This window comes from Oncorhynchus mykiss, chromosome Y, assembly GCF_013265735.2.
Source record: "Oncorhynchus mykiss isolate Arlee chromosome Y, USDA_OmykA_1.1, whole genome shotgun sequence".
NCBI classification, from domain to species: domain Eukaryota; kingdom Metazoa; phylum Chordata; class Actinopteri; order Salmoniformes; family Salmonidae; genus Oncorhynchus; species Oncorhynchus mykiss.
The window spans coordinates 17,450,569-17,474,229 of NC_048593.1; the positions used below are offsets into that span (position 1 = coordinate 17,450,569).

Sequence of the window (23,661 nt, forward strand, 5' to 3'; positions counted from 1 at the left end):
GTCTATCCAGAGACGTTCGATTGGGTTGAAGTCCGTGCTCTGCCTGGGCCACTCAAGGACATTCAGAGACTTGTGTCGAAGCCACTCCTGTGTTGTCTTGGCTTTGTGCTTAGGGTCATTGTCTTGTTGGAAGGTGAACCTTCGCCCCAGTCTGAGGTCTTGAGCGCTCCAGGGCAGGTTTTCATCAAGGATCTCTCTGTACTTTGCTCCGTTCATCTTTCCCTCGATCCTGACTAGTCTCCCAGTCCCTGCCGCTGAAAAACATCCCCACAGCATGACGCTGCCACCACCATGGTGCCAGGTTTCCTCCAGACGTGATGCTTGGCATTCAGGCCAAAAACAGTTTAATCTCGGTTTCATCAGACCAGAGAATCTTGTTTCTCATGGCCTGAGAGTCCTTAAGGTGTCTTATTGGCAAACTTCAAGCGGGCTGTCATGTGCCTTTTACTGAGGAGTGGCTTCGGTCTGGCCACCATCTCCACAGAGGAACTCTGGAGCTCTGTCAGAATGACCATTAGGTTCTTGATCTCCTCCCTGACCAAGGCCCTTCTCCCCCGATTGGGCGGCCAGCTCTAGGAAGAGTCTTGGTGATTCCAAACTTCTTCCATTTAAGAATGATGTGTCCACTGTGTTCTTCGGGACCTTCAATGCTGCAGACATTTTATTATTATTACCAGCCCCTTTTTCCTCCCCGATTTTGATCTTGTCTCATCGCTGCAACTCCCCAATGGGCTCGAGAGGCAAAGGTCGAGTCATGTGTCCTCCGAAACATGACCCGCCAAACCCCGCTTCCTAAAACCCACTCACTTAACCCGGTAGCCAGCGGCACCAATGTGTCGGAAGGAAAACACCATTTACCTGACGACCGAGGTCAGTCTGCAAGCGCCCGGCCCGCCACAAGGAGTCGCTAGAGTGCATTGAGCAAAGTAAAGCACCCCTGGCCAAACCCTCCCCTAACCTGGGCAACGCTGGGTCAATTGTGCGCCGCCCTATTGAACTTCCGATCATGAACGGTTGTGATACAGCCCGGGATCAAACCCGGGTCTGTAGTGATGCCTCTAGCACTGTGATGCAGTGCCTTAGACCACTGCGCCACTCGGGAGGCCCTCTGCAGACATTTTTTGATACCCTTCCCCAGATCTGTGCCGACACATTTCTGTCTTGATGCTCTACGGACAATTCCTTTGACCTCATGGCTTGGTTTTTGCTCTGACATAAACTGTCAACTGTGGGACCTTATATATACAGGTGTGTGCCATTCAATTGAATTTACCACAGGTGGACTCCAATCAAGTTGTAAAAACATCAATGACTATCAATGGAAACAGGATACACCTGAGCTCAATTTCGAGTCTCAGAAAAGGGTCTGAATACTTATGTAAATAAGGTATTTGTTTTTTTATTTTTAATACATTTGCAAGAAATTCTAAAAACAGTTTTTGCTTTGTCATTATGTGACATGGCGTGTAGATTGATAGATTGTTTTTAAAATGAAATCCATTTTAGAATAAGGCTGTAACGTAACAAAATGTGGAAAAAGTCAAGGGGTCTAAATACTTTCCGAATGCACTGCGCGCACACACACACCTATCTTGATGCAGGTGTTGGTGGAGTGGGACTTGCGTCCTGTGTGGTAGGAGAGCAGGATGTTCTGGGGTTTGAGGTCTCGGTGGATGATATCCTTGACTTGCAGCACCCTCATGGCTCCAGCTATCTGCTGCAGAAACACCCGGATGGTGTCCTCACTCAGGGTGCCCTTGGCTAGGGGAGAAACAGGGGTGGAGGGGTAGGACAGGACAGTCAGTAAAGGAAAATAAAACAAACTATACTAACAGAAACATTAGACTTGTTCCTGTTCCACGGCAACCTATGAAAACACAGCTTCTCTGAAGCCTGGGACTGTAGTCTAAATAAATAAGCAGCCCATGGAGACAAGGCCTAAACTTTCTGTGGTAAATTCAGGACCTGGTTGGTTCAACCCACACCCTCATTATCCAATGTTACATTATCCTGGCTTTCATTTTCACTTTGCTAACATACCCTTATTCTGATAGTTTGCCTCAATGCTCTAGGTGACTTTCAATTGACCGAGGCTTTAACCACACAAGCCAGCTCCAGTCATGGTGCGCTCTGAAACCTTCCCCCATTGAGTTTGCCCCACTATGTGCCACAGAGGCCCAAATTAAGGAATGTCTAGCAAGCAATTCTAATGGGAGGGTTGTCCTTGAATTACAGTGGCATATTTTTATTTTGAACTGTTTATCAATGATAAAACATAATGGAAGTCCTTTATACTGCAAAACATTACGTAACAATGCTTTGTTTAAGGTACTTAGGGTCCCTGTAGTGATATGTAGAGTTGTCGTGATATGTTTTGGGCATTTAAGCATAAAACATAGAACGGCCTCCGTTCCTTCTCTTGTTAAAACAAATTGGTCCATGCTGTGTGCCGACCCGGTTGTAGCGACAAACGTGCAAATTCTGCAATGCTTGTCAGTGGGGTAAAAAATTGATTTTGCGCCAATCAGAGAACACCAACCCGCTCCAGGTGAGGGAGCCAACAGGAGTGACAACAAAAAGGGGGAAAAAAAATAGGGCATTTTCATGAGCCAGTCGCACTTCATATGCAATGTAGGCTATGTGATGGTGCACAGACGCAATGCACAAAACACACATACTTTCTCCAAGCTGAAGCTACCCCGGCGAAACCCGGACGACGCTGGGCCAATTGTGCGCCGCCCTATAGGACTCCCAATCCCGGCCGGATGTGATATAACCTGGATTCGAACCAGGCACTGAGATGCAGTGCCTTAGACCGCTGCGCTACTCGGGAGCCCTACGACAATTTCAACGCAACATGCAACAATTTCAATGATTTTACTGAGTTACAGTTCATATAAGGAAATCAGTCAATTGAAATAAATTAATTTATGCCCTAATCTATTGATTTCAGATTACTGGGCAACCTGAGATAGCTGTGGCATTGTGTTGTGTGACAAAACTGCACATTTTAGAATGGCCTTTTATCGTCCCCAGCACAAGGTGCACCTGAGTAATGATCATGCTGTTCAATCAGCTTCTTGATATGCCACACCTGTCAGGTGGATGGATTATCTTGGCAAAGGAAAAATACTCAGTAACAGGGAAGTAAACACATTTTCTAGCTAGCTAGTACATAATGTTGTGGTAGCAAGTGAATATGCTAACATTAGCTAGTTATTTAAACATTTGGCAATGGCCTGGCACTGGGAGTATGGGATTATGGAGAGTGATTCAAAAAAGTTTCTTCTTCGTTTTACTAGGTATTTATCTAGCTGTGGCCATCTGGCTAGTCTCAACAAGGGCTTTCTACAAAATAGCAACATTAGCTCAGCTAGCTAGCCAACATTGGAATCTAGACCATAAACTAAGCAACACGTGCATGCATTGCCAAACACAGACATGCATTGCCAAACAACGCTTCTGCCACCTTATGGTTTGGAGTATTTTAACACAGCTTTGTGGCTGACGACTTCAAGGTCTTTGTTGTGTGAACACAAAAGAGATTGACTGCTGACACTGTTCAGTGGTGCTAATTACCCTTGGCTGGCGATTGGTAGACAATCCTATGCGTGTGTGTCCTGCTTGAGAGCTATCTGTTTATCTTGAATGCTAGAAAGTGAAAAAAAGTATTTAATATATTGTATAGATCAAGAAAAAAAGGCTATTCAAATACCTATTTATTTTACTAGTATAATGTGTCATTGGTGTTACCGCCTTGAAAATCACTCATTACAAACATTTAGGACCTTGAGTATTCTCTCCTGTGGCAAACGTATTGGGGGAGGGGTCTACATTAAAGAAAATTATTAGCTAATCACAACCCTTTTATTATGTCATTATTTGTAAGATTCCATTGATAATTTGGTGTCTAAATCCAAAGTGTCACTTGGCGTTACTCCATTTAAATGAAAGTAAATAACATTGTGAGTAAAATGATTAATCATCTCACTAATGACCTTAGAACATTCCCTCCATTTCAGAAAATTCTCACAAACCTAAAACGTCTCATTGGAGTTAGTACTCCTACTGGTGACACAATGTAATCATAATGGAACATATTATTTGAAGTCATTGAGCTACCAGATAAGTTGATTTAGAAGACGACAGTTAATTTTTTCTCCAAAATGCCATGCACAAATGCCACCTTAATTCAAGAAAGACCCAAGAGCTTCCCTGGGCGTTTGACCAATGACACAGTCCACTTACAGTGCAGATAGTCCGCCAGGTCCCCACCATTGCAGTACTAGAGAGAGAGGGAGATAAAAAATAATAAAAAAGACATTAGGAGACATACAGTGCATTCGGAAAGTATTCAGACCCCTTCACTTTTCCCACATTTTGTTACGTTACAGCCTTATTCTAAAATTTATAAAAATATATTTTTTTACTCATCAATCTACACACAACACCGCATAATGACAAAGCGAAAACAGGTGTATAGACGTTTTTGAAAATGTATTTCAAATAAAAAACTGAAATACCTTATTTACATTAATATTCAGAACCGTTGCTATGAAACTCGAAATTGAGCTCAGGTGCATACTGTTTCCATTGATCATCCTTGAGATGTTTCTACAACTTGGAGTCTACCTGTGGTAAATTCAATTGATTGGACATGATTTGGAAAGGCACACACTGGTCTATATACAGTTGAAGTCAGAAGATTATATATACCTAAGCCAAACACATTTAAACCCAGTTTTTCACCATTACTGACATTTAATCCGAGTAAAAATTCCCTGTCTTAGGTCAGTTAGGATCACCACTTTATTTTAAGAATGTGAAATGTCAGAATAATAGTAGAGAAAATGATTTATTTCAGCTTTTATTTCTTTCATCACATTCCCAGTGGGTCAGACGTTTACATACACTCAATTAGTATTTGGTAGCATTGCCTTTCAATTGTTTAACTTGGATCAAACGTTTTGGGTAGCCTTCCACAAGCTTCCCACAATAAGTTGGGTGAATTTTTTCCCATTCCTCCTGACAGAGCTGGTGTAACTGAGTCAGGTTTGTAGGCCTCCATGCTCGCTCACGCTTTTTCCGTTCTGCCCACAAACTTTCTATGGGATTGAGGTCAGGGCTTCATGATGGCCACTCCAATACCTTGACTTTGTTGACCTTAAGCCATTTTGCCACAACATTGGAAGTATGCTTGGGGTCATTGTCCATTTGGAAGACCCAGGCTTTAACTTCCTGAGATGTTGCTTCAATATATCCACAGAATTTCCTGCCTCATGATGCAATCTGGGGCGGCAGGGTAGCGTAGTGGTTAGAGGTTTCAAGTTCAAACCCCCGAGCTGACAAGGTAAAAAGCTCTCGTTCTGCCCCTGAACAAGGCAGTTAACCCACTGTTCCTAGGCCATCATTGAAAATAAGAATTTGTTCTTAATTGACTTGCCTAGTTAAATAAAAGGTAAAAATTAAATAAATAAAATATATTTTTTGAAGTGCACCAGCCCCTCCTGCAGCAAAGCACACCCACACCATGATGCTGCCACCCCCGTGCTTCACGGTTGGGATGGAGTTTTTTGGCTTGCAAGCATCCCCCTTTTCCCTCCAAATATATCGATGGTCATTATGGCCAAACAGTTCTATTTTTGTTTCATCAGACCAGAGGACATTTCTCCAAAAAGTATGATCTTTGTCCCCATGTGCAGTTGCAAACCGTAGTCTGGCTTTTTTATGGTGGTTTTGGAGCAGTGGCTTCTTCCTTGCTGAGCGGCATTTCAGGTTATGTCGATATTGGACTCGTTTTATTGTGGATATAGATACTTTTGTACCTGTTTCCTCCAGCATCTTCACAAGTACGTTCATCTCTAGGAGACAGAACGTGTCTCCTTCCTTAACGGTTTGATGGCTGCGTGGTCCCATGGTGTTTATACTTGCATACTATTGTTTGTACAGATGAACGTGGTACATTCAGGCATTTTGGAAATTGCTCCCAAGGATGAACCAGAATTGTGGAGGTCTACAATTATTTTCTGAGGTTGTGGCTGATTTATTTTAAATTTCCCTTGATGACAAGCAAAAAGGCACAGAGTTTGAAGGTAGGCCTTGAAATACATCCACAGGTACACCTCCAATTGACTCAAATGATGTCAATTAGCCCACCAGAAGCTTCTAAAGCCATGACATCCCTTTCTGGAATTTTCCAAGCTGTTTAAAGGCACAGTCAAATTAGTGTATGTACATTTCTGACCCACTGGAATTGTGATACTGATTATTTCCCTTAGAATTCACTGTATGTAAACAATTGTTGGATACATTACTTTTGTCTTACACAAAGTAGATGTCCTAACTGACTTGCCAAAACTATAGTTTGTTAACAAGACATTTGCGGAGTGGTTTAAAAACGAGTTTTAAAGTGTATGTAAACTTCCGACTTCAACTGTAGGTCCCATAGTTGACAGCGCAAGTCAGAGCAAAAACCAAGCCATGAGGTCTAAGGAATTGCCCGAAGAGCTACGAGACAGGATTGTGTTGAGACACAGATCTGGGCAAAGATACCAAAAAACATCTGCAGCATTGAAGGTCCCCAAGAACACAGTGGCCTCCATCATTCTTAAATGGAAGAAGTTTGGAACCACCAAGAGCTGGCCGCCAGGCCAAACTGAGCAATCGGGAGAGAAGGGACTTGGTCAGAGAGGTGACAAAGAACCCGATGGTCACTCTGACAGAGCTCCACAGTTCTTCTGTGGAACCTTCAAGAAGGACAACCATCTCTGTAGCACTCCACCAATCAGGCCTTTATGGTAGAGTGACACATCCGGCCGTGATTGGGAGTCCCATAGGGTGGTGCACAATTGGCTCAGCGTCATCCAGGTTTGGCCGGGGTAGGCCGTCATTGTAAATAAGAATTTGTTCTTAACTGAGGTGCCTAAAAATATTTGTAAAAAAGACAGAAGCCACTCCTCAGTAAAAGTCCCATGATAGCCCACTTGTAGTTTGCCAAATATGCACTTAAAGGACTCTCAGACCATGAGAAACAAGATTCTCTGGTCTGAATGCCAAGCGTCACGCCTGGAGGAAACCCGGCACCATCCCTACGGTGAAGCATGGTGGTGGCAGCATCATGCTGTGGGGATGTTCTTCAGCGGCAGGGACTGGGAGACTAGTCAGGATTGAGGGAAAGATGAACGGAGCAAAGTACAGAGAGAACCGTTCGGAAAACCTGCTCCATAGCGCTCAGGACCTCAGACTGGGGCGAAGGTTCATCTTCCAACAGGACAATGACCCTAAGCACACAGCCAAGACAACACAGGAGTGGCTTCGACACAAGTCTCTAAATGTCCTTGAGTGGCCCAGCCAGAGTCTGGACTTGAACCCGATCAAACATCTCTGGAAAGACCTGAAAATAGCTGTGCAGCGACGCTCCTCATCCAACCTGACACTTGAGAGGATCTGCAGAGAAGAGTGAGAGAAACTCCCCAAATACAGGTGTGCCAAGCTTGTAGCTTCATACCCTAGAAGACTTGAGAATGTAATTGCTGCCAAAGGTGCTTCAACAAAGCTTTACCTAGTAAAGCTATATTTAAGTTTAATAAATTTTCAAAAATGTCTAAAAACCTGTTTTTGCTTTGTCATTATGGGGTATTGTGTGTAGATTGATGAAGGAAAAATACAATTTAATACATTTTAGAATAAGGCTGTAACATAACAAAATGTGGAAAAAGTCAAGAGGTCTGAATACTTTCCAAATGCACTGTATATAGCCAGTAGCCACTGTATATAGCCAGTAGCCTCCCAAACAAGGCCTATCTGAAATATGAAAATAATCAATGAAATCAACAGGTAGCCTATTGTTCTGGTAAAGATGCGTCAGTAGCAGATTGCTAAACTGTATTTTACATGGAGAATATAAGTGTAGGCCTACTCTGTTTTTGCCAGACAAAACCGGAGAAAATAAAACAAGTGCTTTCTGCATAAGTGCCTTTGCGTGCCAATGCTGATGACTGGTCATTGGTCAACAGTCAAGACACACAACATTTTGGTTCTGAAGCAAGTTATGTCTTTGAGACAAGAATTTGGTGCAATACCATAGGCTTATGTTAGTTACCAAATAGAATAGGCAAAGACATAAATATAAAATAGGTATATGTAGCCTATTAACATATATAGCTTCACACTTGCGACCTCTATCAAAACCTTCTTGCGGCCACCAGGATGAGAACCACTGAGTTGGAGCAGGAGTGTGTGTGTTGAACCTGACACCAAAACAAGGGCCAAAGACAGAATTGACACCAGTAGCTTACCTCCATGACCAGGTACACAGAACTGGCCGTTTCCTAGAGAGAGAGAAACAAACGCAAGTCAGGGTTGTGGCAGACGACAAGAGAAAAACAACAATACAGGTGTCTGGGGTTTTAGCATGTCAACACTTACAATAGGAATGTTGTGACTGTGTGTTATAGAGCAGGAGGTGTTGAAGGCACATACATACTTGTGCTCGGTGACATAACTAGATGGTTACCGTTTCCCTGAAGTAGGAGAGGTAAATGAAAAGTGATGACTACTGTGAACAGGGACACTTCAGGAGAAAGATATGTTCAGTTAGAAGTTGATGTTCGTCAAATAAAAGTCTACCTCACTGGAACTTATGTTCCCATCTTATTTGAAATCATCCACTATAATGACTACTGACCTTTCAAGTGGTTTGAGCTCAACCCGGAGGTAAAGAGTTAATGACACGTCGCTACTCGCTAGCCTAAATCTCTGGGTCATCCATGCTGAGTCAACAGGGTTAAGGTATGGGCCATGTCTGCTCGGAAGTCACGGAGGTTAGCGCTGAACAGGAGTGGTCAAGAGGCCACAAAACCTCCCCGCTGTGCCGGCTGAAGTGTGAACTATGCTAAAGCTAAAGGGATTGTCTGAGTCTTCACACTCACTCAGCTAAATGTAAAGAGGATCAATATCAGGGTTCTCTACAACAATAGAACTGAGCTCATCGCACATCATACTGAGAGCAAGGATTAGGCCACAGAGCCATATCAAGAGCAAACAAGACGGGGGGGTGCATGACAAACAGGAAAATGACACTTTCAGAACTAATAGGCCAGTCGTCGCCCATAGCTACAAGTTGGCACATCAGGCTGAGTCTGCATTACAACTAATTGGATTTTGTGGTGGGTGGGGGGGGACAGCTCGACTTGGCTGACAAAGGCAAAATATTGGATCACCAGGGAGGTTCACTGTTTAAGAGAGGGTACAAGTCTGTTCTCTGAAACCACAACTAATGCTCTTCGAGAGAGCATAAACAAACAGAGTCATAAACCTGAGTCACACACCATATTATGCCAACCTCAGAAGCTAGGCTGCTTTTTGCCACTAAAAACAATTGGGCATTACTGAGCCCAAACAACCATTGTGTCTCTCTCATTTTTACCAACAGCATGTCAGCCATAGCACAGGCCTTACAAAAACAAGACAGTGCAGCCCACTTAAACGCCCTCTTATCAAATAGCAACAGATGACTCTGCTCTTTCTCCCTCTCTAGGTCTCTTTCAACAGCCAATCAGAGCTGAGTAATGGCTCATCCTAGAGTTAACTACTGCAGAGTCAGCGCTTCTGAAGTTGTCTTTTTGGCCATGTTGGTGATTGCAGCCAGCAAGCCAGCCGTCTGGTTTCCATTGTGCTTTGCCAGGCAGGCAGGGCCAGACATACTTGTCTACCCGAGGTGGTTTTGGCTTACTGACCTGGTAACATCTCCTGTTTATGACGACCAGCCTATAACAGAGCACGAACAGTGTCAGCTGTGTAAAATCAAGCAGCGCTCCTCCCCAATGCTACGTGCCGAGAAAAGTGTAGGCCTACATGCCAGCCAGGGAGGTGATAAAACTGCCCTGCTCTAAAATCCTGCAGGGGCTGAGATACTGTACACAAGATAACAGGACATATTAACACTTTAGTGATTGACAGAGCTCACCAACTGGAGTGTAGAGTAGGACAATACACTACCCCTCTAATTGGACCCTTCCAAATAGGTCTCACTCTGTTTGCCCACAAAGTAGGCCTCATGATTTTGGTTAGCTTCCCGTTGCACAACACTGTTACCCTAGCCTAGTTCGTACCCTTGCAAGAGTGTGGGAACTCTGTCCGGCGGGAAAAAATATTGGTAAACTGAAAGTCGTCTGTTCTTTCAACCAATTCATTTGTTTCTAAAATTTATATTTTTTCAAATACAGTGCATTTGGAAAGTATTCAGACTCCTTCAATTTTTCCACATTTTGTTACGTTATAGCCTTATTCTAAAAATGGATTAAACAAAAACAATGCCCTCATCAGTCTACACACATTACTCAATCACTTTTCACAGCTACTGTTTACAGGCCTCCTGGGCCGTATACAGCGTTCCTCACCGAGTTCCCTGAATTCCTATCGGACCTTGTAGTCATGGCAGATAATATTCAAGTTTTTGGTGACTTTAATATTCACATGGAAAAGTCCACAGACTTTTTTTTATCAGAATCGGACGATATTAGCTAAAAATGCCAACATCGGTATCGGCCCGATGTCTAGTTTAACGCGGATGTTAAAAACCGATGTCAAAGCTACCGCGCATACCTATGTGACGTAATGACGCCACGTAAACTTTTGCGCTACATGTGCAACACAGCATTCCAGCCTTCAACGTCTGCTGTGTAGATCAAGCAGTCAACAAGTCGAGCAGTCATTTGAAAGAGTAAGAAAATTTCAGCGACACAACTCAAAGGCGAAATCCATTAAAGCCAAGATAATGGAATTAATTTCCCTTGACGATCAATCGTTCTCTGTCGTGGGTGATGTTGGCTTTCGCCGACTGGTCGAGCACCGGTACACACTACCAAGTGCGCTATTTTTCAGATGTTGCCCTACCGGAGTAACAAAGTAATAGTGCCACTGCCATGAGCTTCACAACATACATTCAATGGAACATTGTTTGGGTCTTTGCGTGTCAAAAAAGATACAGTAGCACTGTCAAAGCTGTACAAAAAAAGTCTGCAAACAAGCAAACACTGATGGGTTTACAATACTGCATTGGTAATAAGCATAATTTGTTCCACCGCAACTTCTGGGGTAGCTAGCTTTAGCTTGGTACCTAGCTGCCCAGCCTAAAAACAATGACCAGTAGAAACTGCAGTCATTTTCATTATTCTTAGCAATGATTTAGGAATCCTTGTGAGTAAGTATTAGCTAGGTTGCCACTTGTTGTTTGCCTATTGAAATGGAACTTCAGTTCATGAAAATAAATAGCTAGCCAGCTACTTAACCCTGTTTCTCAAAGCTAAATTTATAAGCAGCCAGCTAGCTTCATCTGGCTAGTGAGGCTCGACCGGACTGGGTTATGTGTTGTGTAGTGTTATGTGTAAAGGACGGTGCCGAAGGACATGGCTGACATTTTACATTCTCCCAACCACTTGTGCTATTTTGTTTTATTTTTTTTGGCATTTTGTGTTACTTACTTTTTATCTTATTGTGTACATAATGTTGCTGCTACCGCCTCTTATGACCGAAAAGAACATCAGAAAAGCGATTACTCACCGCGGACTGGAATAAACTTTTTCCTTTAACGAGTCCAACGAGAAGGATATCCTGCCTGCATTGGAACAGGCCCAGATCAACGGCTTTTGCGTGAAGAAAAGACTCCAGAAAAGGGTTCGCAGATCGGGCATCCTGCTGAAAATCCGGAGGCGAGCGAGTAAACTCCCACTGCCTTCCATTCTTCTTGCTAATGTGCAATCATTGGACAATAAAATGAGATTATCTTACCAATGGGACATTAAAAACTGTAACATCTTACGTTTCACCGAGACGCGGCTGAACGAAGATACGGACAATACAGAGCTAGCAGGATTTTCCATGCACCGGCAGAACAGAGACATTACCTCTGGTATGGGGGTGGGGGTGTGTATTTTTGTCAATAACAGCTGGTGGGCGATGTCTAATCTTAAAGAAGTTTTGAGGTCTTGCTCATCTAAGGTAGAGTACCTTATAATAAGCTGTAGACAGCACTATCTACCAAGAGAGATTTCATCTGTATTATTCGTAGCCGTCTACTTACCACCACAAAACGAAGCTGGCACTAAGACCGTTCTCAACCAACTCTATAAGGCCATAAGCAAAGAAGAAAATGTTCACCCAGAAGCGGCGCTCCTAGTGGCCGGGGACCTTAATACAGGCAAACTTAAATCAGTTTAACCAACTTTTTACCAGCATGTCACATGTGCAACCAAGGAAAATAAATCCTAGACCTTTACTCCCACACACAGAAGCATACAAAGCTCTTCCCCGTCCTCCATTTGGCAAATATGACCATAATTCTATTCTCCCGATTCCTACTTACAAGGAAAAACTAAAGCAGAAAGTACCAGTGATTCGCTCTATACAGAAGTGTCCAGATGATGCGGATGCTACACTACAGGACTGTTTTGCTAGCACAGACTGGAACATGTTCCGGGATTCATCCAATGGCATTGAGGAGTACACCACCTCAGTCATCGGCTTCATCAATAAGTGCATTGGTGACATTGTCCCTACAGTGACTGTACGTACATATCCCAAACAGAAGCTATGGATTACAGGCAACATCCGCATCGAGCTAAAGGCTTGAGCTGCCACTTTCAAGGAGCGGGAGACTAATCCGGACGTTTATAAGAAATCCCGCTATGCCCTCAGACGAACCATCAAACAAGCAAAGCGTCAATACAGGATTAAGATTGAATCCTACGACACCGGCTCTGATGCACGTCGGATGTGGCAGGGCTTGAAAACTATTACGGACTACAAAAGGGAAACCCAGACGCGAGCTGCCCAGTGACACGAGCCTACCAGATGAGCTAAATGCCTTTTATGCTTGCTTCGAGGCAAGCAATACTGAAGCATGCACGAGAGCACCAGCTGTTCTGGATGACTGTGTGATAACCCTCTCGGTAGCAGATGTGAACAAAACAGGTCAACATTCACAAAGCCGCTGGGCCAGACGGATTACCAGGACGTGTACTCAAAGCATGCACAGACCAACTGGCAAGTGTCTTCACTGACATTTTCAACCTCTCCCTGACCGAGTCTGTAATACCTACATGTTTCAAGCAGACCACCATAGTCCCTGTGCCCAAGGAAGCAAAGGTAACCTGCCTAAATGATTACCACCCCACGGCCCTCACGTTGGTAGCCATGAAGTGCTTTGAAAGGCTGGTCATGGCTCACATCAACAGCATCCTCCCGGACACCCTAGATCCACTCCAATTCGCATACCGCCCCAATAAATCCACAGATGACGCAATCTCAATCCATACTGCCCTTTCTCACCTGGACAAAAGGAACACCTATGTGAGAATGCTGTTCATTGACTACAGATCAGCGTTCAACCCCATTGTGCCCACAAAGCTCATCACTAAGCTAAGGACTCTGGGACTAAACACCTCCCTCTGCAACTGGATCCTGGACTTCCTGATGGGCCACCCCCAGGTGGTAAGAGTAGGCAACAACACTGATCCTTAACACTGGGGCCCCTCAGGCATGTGTACTTAGTCCCCTTCTGTACTCCCTGTTCACCCACGACTGCGTGGCCAAACACGACTCCAAAACCATCATTAAGTTTGCTGACGACAACAGTGGTAGGCCTGACCACTGACAACGATGAGACAGCCTATAGGGAGGAGGTCAGAGAACTGGCAGTGTGGTGCCAGGACAATAACCTCTCCCTCAATGCGAGCAATACAAAGGAGCTGATCGTGGACCACAGGAAAAGGTGGGCCGAACAGACACCCATTAACATCAATGGGGCTGTAGTGGAGCGGGCCGAGAGTTTCAAGTTCCTTGGTGTCCACATCACCAACGAACTACCATGGTCCAAACATACCAAGACAGTCATGAAGAGGGCACGACAAAACCTTTCCCCCCTCAGGAGACTGAAAAGATTTGGCATGGGTCCCCATATCCTGAAAAGGATTTATACAGCTGCACCAACGAGAGTATCCTGACCGGTTGTATCACCACCTGGCATGGCAACTGCTCAGCATTGCCAGGACCTATATAATATGTGGTGTCAGAGGAAAGCCCATAAAATTGTCAGAGACTCCAGTCACCCAAGTTATAGACGGTTTTCTCTGCTACCGCATGGCAAGCGGTACCGGAGCGCCAAGTCTATGACCAAAAGGCTCCTCAACAGCTTCTACCCCAAACCATAAGACTGCTGAACAATTCATAAAATCGCCACCGGACAATTTACATTTACATTATTTTATTTTTCTTGAACTGCACTGTTGGTTAAGGCCTTGTAAGTAAGCATTTCACGGTAAAGTCTACACTTGTTGTATTCGGCGCATGTCACAAATCAATCAAATGTATTTATAAAGCACCTCTTACATCAGCTGATGTCACAAAGTGCTGTACAGAAACAAAGCCTAAAACCCAAAACAGCAAGCAATGCAGGTGTAGAAGCACAGTAGCTAGGAAAAACTCCCTAGAGGCCAGAACCTAGGAAGAAACCTAGAAACCTTTGAGGGGTGGCCAGAACAGGAAAATATCGGATATTGGTTTCGGCCAAAAATGTAATGTCGGTGCATCACTAATCTTAATGTTTTTCCTCATAATCATGGACTATCGGACCACCTTTTTATTACATTTGCTATTGCAACAAATAATCTGCTCAGGCCACAAACAAGGATCCTCAAAAGCCATGCTATAAATTCCCAGACAACCCAAAGATTCCTAGATGCCCTTCCAGACTCCCTCCACCTACCCAAGGACGTCAGAGTACAACAATCGGTTAACCACTTAAATGAGGAACTAAATCGAACCTTGCGTAATACCCTAGATGCAGTCACACCCCTAAAAAAAACATTTGTCATAAGAAACAAGCTCGATGGTATACAGAAAATACCTGAGCCCTGAATTAAGCTTACAGAAAATTGAAACGGAAATGGCGCTACATCAAACTGGAAGTCTTCCAATTAGCTTGGAAAGACAGTACCGTGCAGTATCAAAGAGTCCTCACTGCTACTCGATCATCCTATTTTTCCAACTTGAGGAGAATAAGCACAATCCAAAATGTATTTTTGATACGGTCACAAAGCTAACTAAAAAGCAGCATTCCCCAAGAGAGGATGGCTTTCACTTCAGCAGTGATAAATTCATGAACTTTGACGAAAAGATCATGATCATTAGAAAGCAAATTACGGTCTCCTCTTTAAAAGTGGCAGAAATAAAGCCTCTCTTGAAAAACCCAAAGCTTGACCCAGAAAATTTAAAATTCCTTCGGCCTCTATCGAATCTCCCATTCCTCTCAAAAATGTTAGAAAAAGCTGGTGCGCAGCAACTCACTGCCTTCCTGAAGACAAGCAATGCATACGAAATGCTTCAGTCTGGTTTTAGACGCCATCATAGCACTGAGACTGCACTTGTGAAGGTGGTAAATCACCTTTTAATGGAGTCAGACCAAGGCTTTGCATCTGTCCTCGTGCTCCTAGACCTTAGTGCTGCTTTTGATACCATCGATCACCACATTCTTTTGGAGAGATTGGAAATCCAAATTGGTCCACATGGACAAGTTCTGGCCTGGTTTAAATCTTATCTGTTGGAAATACATCAGTTTGTCTCTGTGGATGGTTTGTCCTCTGACAAATCAACAGTACATTTTGGTGTTCCTCAAGGTTCCGTTTTAGGACCACTATTATTTTCACTATATATTTACCTCTTTGTGATGTCATTCGGAAATATAATGTTAACTTTCACTGCTATGCAGACAATACTCAGCTGTACATTTCGATGAAACATGGTGAAGCTCCAAAACTGCCCTCCCCGCAAAGCCTGTGTTTCAGACATAAGGAAGTGGATGGCGGCAATCTTGGACAAAACAGAGATCTTAGTTTCTGGTCCCAAGAAACAAAGACATCTTCTGTTCGATCTGACAATTAATCTTGATGGTTGTACAGTCATCTCAAATAAAACTGAAGGACCTCGGCGTTACTCTGGACCCTGATCTCTCTTTTGACTAACATATCAAGACTGTTTCAAGGACCCCTTTTTTTTCAATCTTCGTAACATTGCAAAAATCAGAAACTTTCTGTCCAAAAATGGTGCAGAAAAATGTATCCATGCTTTTGTCACTTCTAGATTAGACTACTGCAATGCTCTACTTTCCGGCTACCCGCACTAAATAAACTTCAGTTAGTGCTAAGCACGGCTGCTAGAATCCTGACTAGAACATAAAAAATGTACCATATTACTCCAGTGCTAGCCTCTCTACACTGGCTTCCTGTTAAGGCTAGGGCTGATTTCAAGGGTTTACTGCAAACCTACAAAGCATTACATAGGCTTGCTCCTACCTATCTTTCCGATTTGGTCCTGCAATACATACCTACACGTACGCTACGGTCACAAGACGCAGCAGGCCTCCTTATTGTCCCTAGAATTTCTAAGGAAACAGCTGGAGGCAGGGCTTTCCCCTATAGAGCTAAATTTTTATGGAATGGTCTGCCTATCCAAGTGAGAGACGCAGACTCTGTTTCGACCTTTAAGTCTTTATTGAAGACTCATCTCTTCAGTAGGTCCTATGGTTGAGGGTAGTCTGGCCCAGGGGTGTCAAGATGAACGGAAAGGCACTGGAGCGACGAACCACCATTGCTGTCTCTGCCTGGCCGATTCCCCTCTCTCCACTGGGATTATCTGCCTCTAACCCTATTACAGGGGCTGAGTCACTGGCTTACTGGTGCTCCTTCATGCCGTCCCTAGGAGGGGTGCGTCACTTGAGTGGGTTGAGTCACTGACGTGATCTTCCTGTCCGGGTTGGCGCCCCACCTCGGGTTCGTGCCGTGGGGGAGATCTTCGTGGACTATACTCTGCCTCGTCTCAGGGTAATACGTTGGTGGTTGAAGATATCCCTCTAGTGGTGTGGGAGCTGTGCTTTGGCAAAGTGGGTGGGGTTATATCCTACCTGGTTGGCCGCGTCCGGGTTATCGTCGGACAGTGGCAGTGTCTCCTGATCCCTCATGTCTCAGCCTCCAGTAACTATGCTGCAATAGTTTATGTGTCGGGGAGCTACAGTGCATTGCGAAAGTATTCGGCCCCCTTGAACTTTGCGACCTTTTGCCACATTTCAGGCTTCAAACATAAAGATATAAAACTGTATTTTTTTGTGAAGAATCAACAACAAGTGGGACACAATCATGAAGTGGAACGACATTTATTGGATATTTCAAACTTTTTTAACAAATCAAAAACTGAAAAATTGGGCGTGCAAAATTATTCAGCCCCTTTACTTTCAGTGCAGCAAACTCTCTCCAGAAGTTCAGTGAGGATCTCTGAATGATCCAATGTTGACCTAAATGACTAATGATGATAAATACAATCCACCTGTGTGTAATCAAGTCTCCGTATAAATGCACCTGCACTGTGATAGTCTCAGAGGTCCGTCAAAAGCGCAGAGAGCATCATGAAGAACAAGGAACACACCAGGCAGGTCCGAGATACTGTTGTGAAGAAGTTTAAAGCCGGATTTGGATACAAAAAGATTTCCCAAGCTTTAAACATCCCAAGGAGCACTGTGCAAGCGATAATATTGAAATGGAAGGAGTATCAGACCACTGCAAATCTACCAAGACCTGGCCGTCCCTCTAAACTTTCAGCTCATACAAGGAGAAGACTGATCAGAGATGCAGCCAAGAGGCCCATGATCACTCTGGATGAACTGCAGAGATCTACAGCTGAGGTGGGAGACTCTGTCCATAGGACAACAATCAGTCGTATATTGCACAAATCTGGCCTTTATGGAAGAGTGGCAAGAAGAAAGCCATTTCTTAAAGATATCCATAAAAAGTGTTGTTTAAAGTTTGCCACAAGCCACCTGGGAGACACACCAAACATGTGGAAGAAGGTGCTCTGGTCAGATGAAACCAAAATTGAACTTTTTGGCAACAATGCAAAACGTTATGTTTGGCGTAAAAGCAACACAGCTCATCACTGAACACACCATCCCCACTGTCAAACATGGTGGTGGCAGCATCATGGTTTGGGCCTGCTTTTCTTCAGCAGGGACAGGGAAGATGGTTAAAATTGATGGGAAGATGGATGGAGCCAAATACAGGACCATTCTGGAAGAAAACCTGATGGAGTCTGCAAAAGACCTGAGACTGGGACGGAGATTTGTCTTCCAACAAGACAATGATCCAAAACATAAAGCAAAATCTACAATGGAATGGTTAAAAAAATAAACATATCCAGGTGTTAGAATGGCCAAGTCAAAGTCCAGACCTGAATCCAATCGAGAATCTGTGGAAAGAACTGAAAACTGCTGTTCACAAATGCTCTCCATCCAACCTCACTGAGCTCGAGCTGTTTTGCAAGGAGGAATGGGAAAAACTTTCAGTCTCTCGATGTGCAAAACTGATAGAGACTTACCCCAAGCGACTTACAGCTGTTATCGCAGCAAAAGGTGGCGCTACAAAGTATTAACTTAAGGGGGCTGAATAATTTTGCACGCCTAATTTTTCAGTTTTTGATTTGTTAAAAAAGTTTGAAATATCCAATAAATGTCGTTCCACTTCATGATTGTGTCCCACTTGTTGTTGATTCTTCACAAAAAAATACAGTTTTATATCTTTATGTTTGAAGCCTGAAATGTGGCAAAAGGTCGCAAAGTTCAAGGGGGCCGAATACTTTCGCAAGGCACTGTAGGTAATGGAACCCTGACCTTTTCACCGGACGTGCTACCTTGTCCCAGACCTGCTGTTTTCAACTCTCTCCCTCTACCGTACCTGCTGTCTCTAACTCTGAATGATCGGCTATGAAAAGCCAACTGACATTTACTTCTGGGTTGCTGGCCTGTTGCACCCTCTACAACCAAAGTGATTTTTATTATTTGATCCTGTTGGTCGTCTATGAACGTTTGAACATCTTGGCCATGTAATGTTATAATCTCCTCCTGGCACAGCCAGAAGAGGACTGGCCACCCGTCAGAGCCTGGTTCCTCTCAAGACATCGCAGGAGTGGCTTTGGGACAAGTCTCTGAATGTCCTTGAGTGGCACAGCCAGAGCCCGGACTTGAACCCAATCTAACCTCTATGGAGACCTGAAAATAGCTGTGCAGCAACACTCCCCATCCAACCTGACAGAGCTTGAGAGGATCTGCAGAGAATAATGGGAGAAACTCCCCAAATACAGGTGTGCAAATCTTGTAGCGTCATACCCAAGAAGACTCGAGGCTGTAATCGCTGCCAAAGGTGCTTCAACAAAGTACTGAGTAAAGGGTCTGAATACTTATGTAAATATGATATTTATGTTTTTTTATTTTCAATCAATTATACATTTCTAAAAACGTGTTTTTGCCTTGTCATTATGGGGTATTGTGTGTAGATTTATGAGAAAAAAAAAACAATTCAATACATTTTTGAATAAGGCTGTAACCTATCAAATGTGGAAAAAGTCAAGGGGTGTGAATACTTTCCGAAGGCACTGTGTATCCATAAAAACTATGCCAGCTGATTCATGATTTCGACTGGCTGGGAAACGCTGCCTGCCTCATCCCGACAAGTTCATTACTATAGGACAGCTGGAGATCGAATTTGAATATTGAAACAATGTTGCAAATGTCGGAGAGACAGACAACAAGGTTTATACAAACATCCGCTGTTGAAAATTAAATGTTAGTCTAAAAGAAATGTGAGATAAGACACCAGCTGGAATGCGGTTTTAACCAATTCAGGATTAGTGCCACCTGTCGTATAATGATTGATAAATGAATTGTACAGAGAAGCTCAGTACAGAACAACAAACTTGTGTAACAACCAGCAAGTAATGCAACAAAGATAACATGAAACAAAAGTGGGTCAAAATATGCATTTCACCCCTCCCCCTTGCAAAAAAAATGAATAGATAGCCTATCTTCAGTTTATGTGACAAAACAAGCAATGTATAGTGTAGAGAATCATTGTACCATCTAAACAGCTGTGAAATATATTTTCAGTAACCCAAAATGTTGTATTTTCAGCTGTTTGAAGCTGGTGTAATAAAATGAAAGTAAAAGAAGCCAAAATTAAAACTTACGACCAGGAAGCATATAAATAGGTACATAGAACAAATCTACCACTTCAGACTTGGTTTCAATGAGAATGACAGATCTATAACTCACATTTGTGTGAATTTGGTCAGGCTGTCCAAAAAATGACATGTTGTTGCTTCCAAATTGACAATCAAATTTGAGTTATAGAGTTGTCATTCTCATCAAGTCTAAGAAGGGGTAGATATGTTCTATGTGTGCTATTTCTATGCCTCCAGTTCTCAAGTTTTGGTTTTGTACACCTGCTTCTCATACAGCTGAAAATACAATATTTTTGGTTATTGACAATGTCTTTCACAGTAGTTTAGATGGTACAATAATTCTCTACACTTGTCACAAACTGAAATTAGGTGAACTATTCAAATTTTTGCAAACATGATATGGTGGAGAGATTTCGGCATATTGCACCTTTAAGGATTTGGCTTAATACATACCTGAAAGTCATGTAATGCAACAATGTTCTCATGTTTTAGTTCCTGGGGAAAATAAATGGGAAATGCAAGTTTACAGCTATTCAAATTGAAAGTCTTACTGTATACACTATCGATAATAAAACTGGTTGTCTTACCTTGAGTATCTTGATCTCTTTTCCCAAAAGGGTCTGAGATTTTGCCAAGTTTTTCTTATTTATGCATTTCACAGCCACCTCCCAGTCGTGTTTCTATAGACAAACAAAAATAATTATGAAAAATTATAATACACATTTTTCCCAATGTTTTCTGGGTGCCGTTTAATGAATGCTTATCGTTAAAAAGCATGGAACATAAGGAAGTGGAAAGGTAGCCTACTATAAAGCCTTATGCGTGCTTTGGTTCGGCTGGTGGCTAGGCAAACCGAATGAGTATGACTTGCATACTCCCTTAAAAGACCTTTGTTTGAAAAATGAGAAAAAAGCAGGAATAGTACTGTTTGACATTCTTGAGACATCGTAGCCAGTATATACTTCCTCAAAATAGTCTGAATCAATCTAAGATAACTCAAGAAATATAATTCATTTTGACGTTTTTTTTGCAGAGGAGCTCTTAGTCGCGCAATTTTACATCTAACATATTTGGTGCAGTATATCTCAAGTAAAAAAAAACGTAAGTGAAAACTATTCGTCTCTCGTTGTATGATAAACAGTTCATTGAATAATCCCTAATGTTGACCAATCACCAACGAAGGGGCATAGACTTCGGTTACAGACTTCGACTTACCTCGGTGAAAAAAATGTGTGCACGAACAGCCGCAAAAACCCGTGCTGAAAACCAAAACCTCACAAAATGTAATTGGCGTCATAATATATGCAAACTGTTCCGGATGAAAAGCAAAGCATGCAGACGCCTTAAGACATGGGCTTGCGGTCCAAACACTTAAAGACACACCCTCGTCCACTTACCCTCGCATTATGCCCTTGGGGGAATCCCCCTCGCCATCTTGGAGGGTGGTCCAAATGATTAGCCATGCAAGGAAAGTTTGCAACGTAAGCCCCTCAGGCCTCGTTTTTAGTCGGCTTTGCGAGTGTACAATTATGTACACTCCGGGGCCTGAAACTCCCCATAATTCAATTCGCGACGATTGCACATCTGCTAAGAAAAGTCAGCGAAAAGTTCAAAACAAAATCGCTGGAGAAGTCAACATACAAGTTTAAGTAAAAACGAATGCAAATAAGTTAGAAATGTTGCTACTATGCTACTTTGTTTGGTTATCCTTTGGAAATTGCAGAAAGAAAACATTTTTCTTCAGAAGATCCAGCTAGGCAGGCTAACGTTAGTTAGCAAATTAATTTGCTAGCTATAATACAGTAGGCATATATTAATAATTACATATTCAATATAAGTAGACATGCACTCATAATTGACTGTAGCAAAGCACCCACAAGCTACTGGTGGCTGAAAACACAATCATCGCGGGATGAACGAGTGAAGAATTTCCAGCCAAAGGTTGTCCAATTTCCAGCCAGTGTATACTCGTTAGACGTCCTGATACGTCTTCAGAAGTGTCCCCTTAATTGAGGGCTGAGGGGATAGGGTGTGTCTTAAGTGTTTGGACCGTAACCACGGTAACAATCTATGTTCCTTCTAAACTGCGCCCCTGCGCGGCCAGGTCCCTGGGACAGCCCACAGAAATATCAGCCAAGGCATTCCTAGTCAATCTGCAAACATTTCTGTAAAAAAAACTAACTATAAAACCTTGTGTTCCTACTTTAATTGTTTTGGTGTCGGGCTGTTGACTTTAGGTGCAATCGATTCAGCTGCCCTGCATGCAGGGTAGGAGAACTGTTTCCATTTGTAACCATTTCATGTGTCTGAGGGTACAAACTCTGCCTTACCGGTCGGTCCAGAGAGTAAATCAAGTGCCATATTAGGTCTACTGCTGGCTAATCGGATGGCTCAGATTACCGTGTCCGAGGTAACGTAGCAGGCATAAAAGAAAGCTACAGCAAAGTTGATACTGTGAGATTTCAAAATGTATAAAACCATGACTAAAGAAAGACAGTCAACGAATACAGCAAAGAGATGCTATTTTAATGAGTAAGTTCATATTTAAAGTTCTTACTCAGCACTGTCAACACTTTGTAGGCTATTCAACACTTGTATAAGCCATAAAATGCACGTTCTTCCCATTTCCACTGAGCGCTACAACAAGCACTGCAGCAGTAATGAATGAGTAGGAAAGTGGATCTGTAGGCTTGCATTGTTGTTATTATTATTAGCGGCTTGGGTCTTTTTTAATATTGTGGAATATTTCACTTTCTCTGTTCATAGGAGTAACAAAGATTATTTCTGCCTCATGCGCAAATTATGTGGTGCGACTTGAGTTTGGCCATCAGCTGGAAGACAGTGTCCTTTTTTGGTCAGTGTCAGTGGAGCAAAGGGAGAGCGGAGGGATGTTGAGAGGCGGGCCCTCAGATGCAGGCACCATCAGCCCAGTAAAATAAAAATAAAAAGTACATTATTTAAATGTGTTCTCACTTAGCTGTGCTTCACAAGTAATACAACAACAGATCTATTACAGGTGTGATCATTTTGCCAGTGCCTTGCGAAAGTATTCGGCCCCCTTGAACTTTGCGACCTTTTGCCACATTTCAGGCTTCAAACATAAAGATATAAAACTGTATTTTTTTGTGAAGAATCAACAACAAGTGGGACACAATCATGAAGTGGAACGACATTTATTGGATCATTCAAAGATCCTCACTGAACTTCTGGAGAGAGTTTTCTGCACTGAAAGTAAAGGGGCTGAATAATTTTGCATGCCCAATTTTTCAGTTTTTGATTTGTTAAAAAAGTTTGAAATTTCCAATAAATTTATTGGAAATTTCAAACTTTTTTAACAAATCAAAAACTGAAAATTTTTTTGTCCCACTCTTCACAAAAAAATACAGTTGAATCTTTGAAGCCTGAAATGTTGCAAAGTTCAAGGGGGCCGGATACTTTCGCAAGGCACTGTATATATATATACATATATATATATTTTTTTTTTTCTCCCCAATTTCGTGGTATCCAATTGCTACTATCTTGTCTTATTGCTAAAACTCCCGTACGGGCTCGGGAGAGACGAAGGTTGAATGTCATGCGTCCTCCGATACACAACCCAACCAG

At 42.9% G+C, this 23,661-nt stretch overlaps 1 protein-coding gene across 8 annotated transcripts in view; it reads right to left on the reverse strand.

The window, feature by feature from the left end:
- Nucleotides 1-23,661, reverse strand: part of LOC110509735 (serine/threonine-protein kinase ULK1) — a 49,160-nt gene that overhangs the window by 22,164 nt on the left and 3,335 nt on the right. For 6 of the 8 annotated variants that reach the window (XM_021590808.2, XM_021590809.2, XM_021590807.2 and 3 more), the window contains exons 2-6: nucleotides 20,646-20,738; nucleotides 20,512-20,553; nucleotides 8,298-8,330; nucleotides 4,249-4,285; nucleotides 1,588-1,761 (exon numbers count right to left, since the gene is read on the reverse strand). In XM_021590808.2, coding sequence (XP_021446483.2) covers nucleotides 1,588-1,761; nucleotides 4,249-4,285; nucleotides 8,298-8,330; nucleotides 20,512-20,553; nucleotides 20,646-20,738 — 379 coding nt within the window. Of the gene's footprint in view, nucleotides 1-1,587; nucleotides 1,762-3,579; nucleotides 3,652-4,248; nucleotides 4,286-8,297; nucleotides 8,331-8,485; nucleotides 8,523-20,511; nucleotides 20,554-20,645; nucleotides 20,739-23,661 lie in introns of those variants that run through there. The other 2 variants (XM_021590812.2, XM_036967307.1) reach the window with 2 other exon arrangements.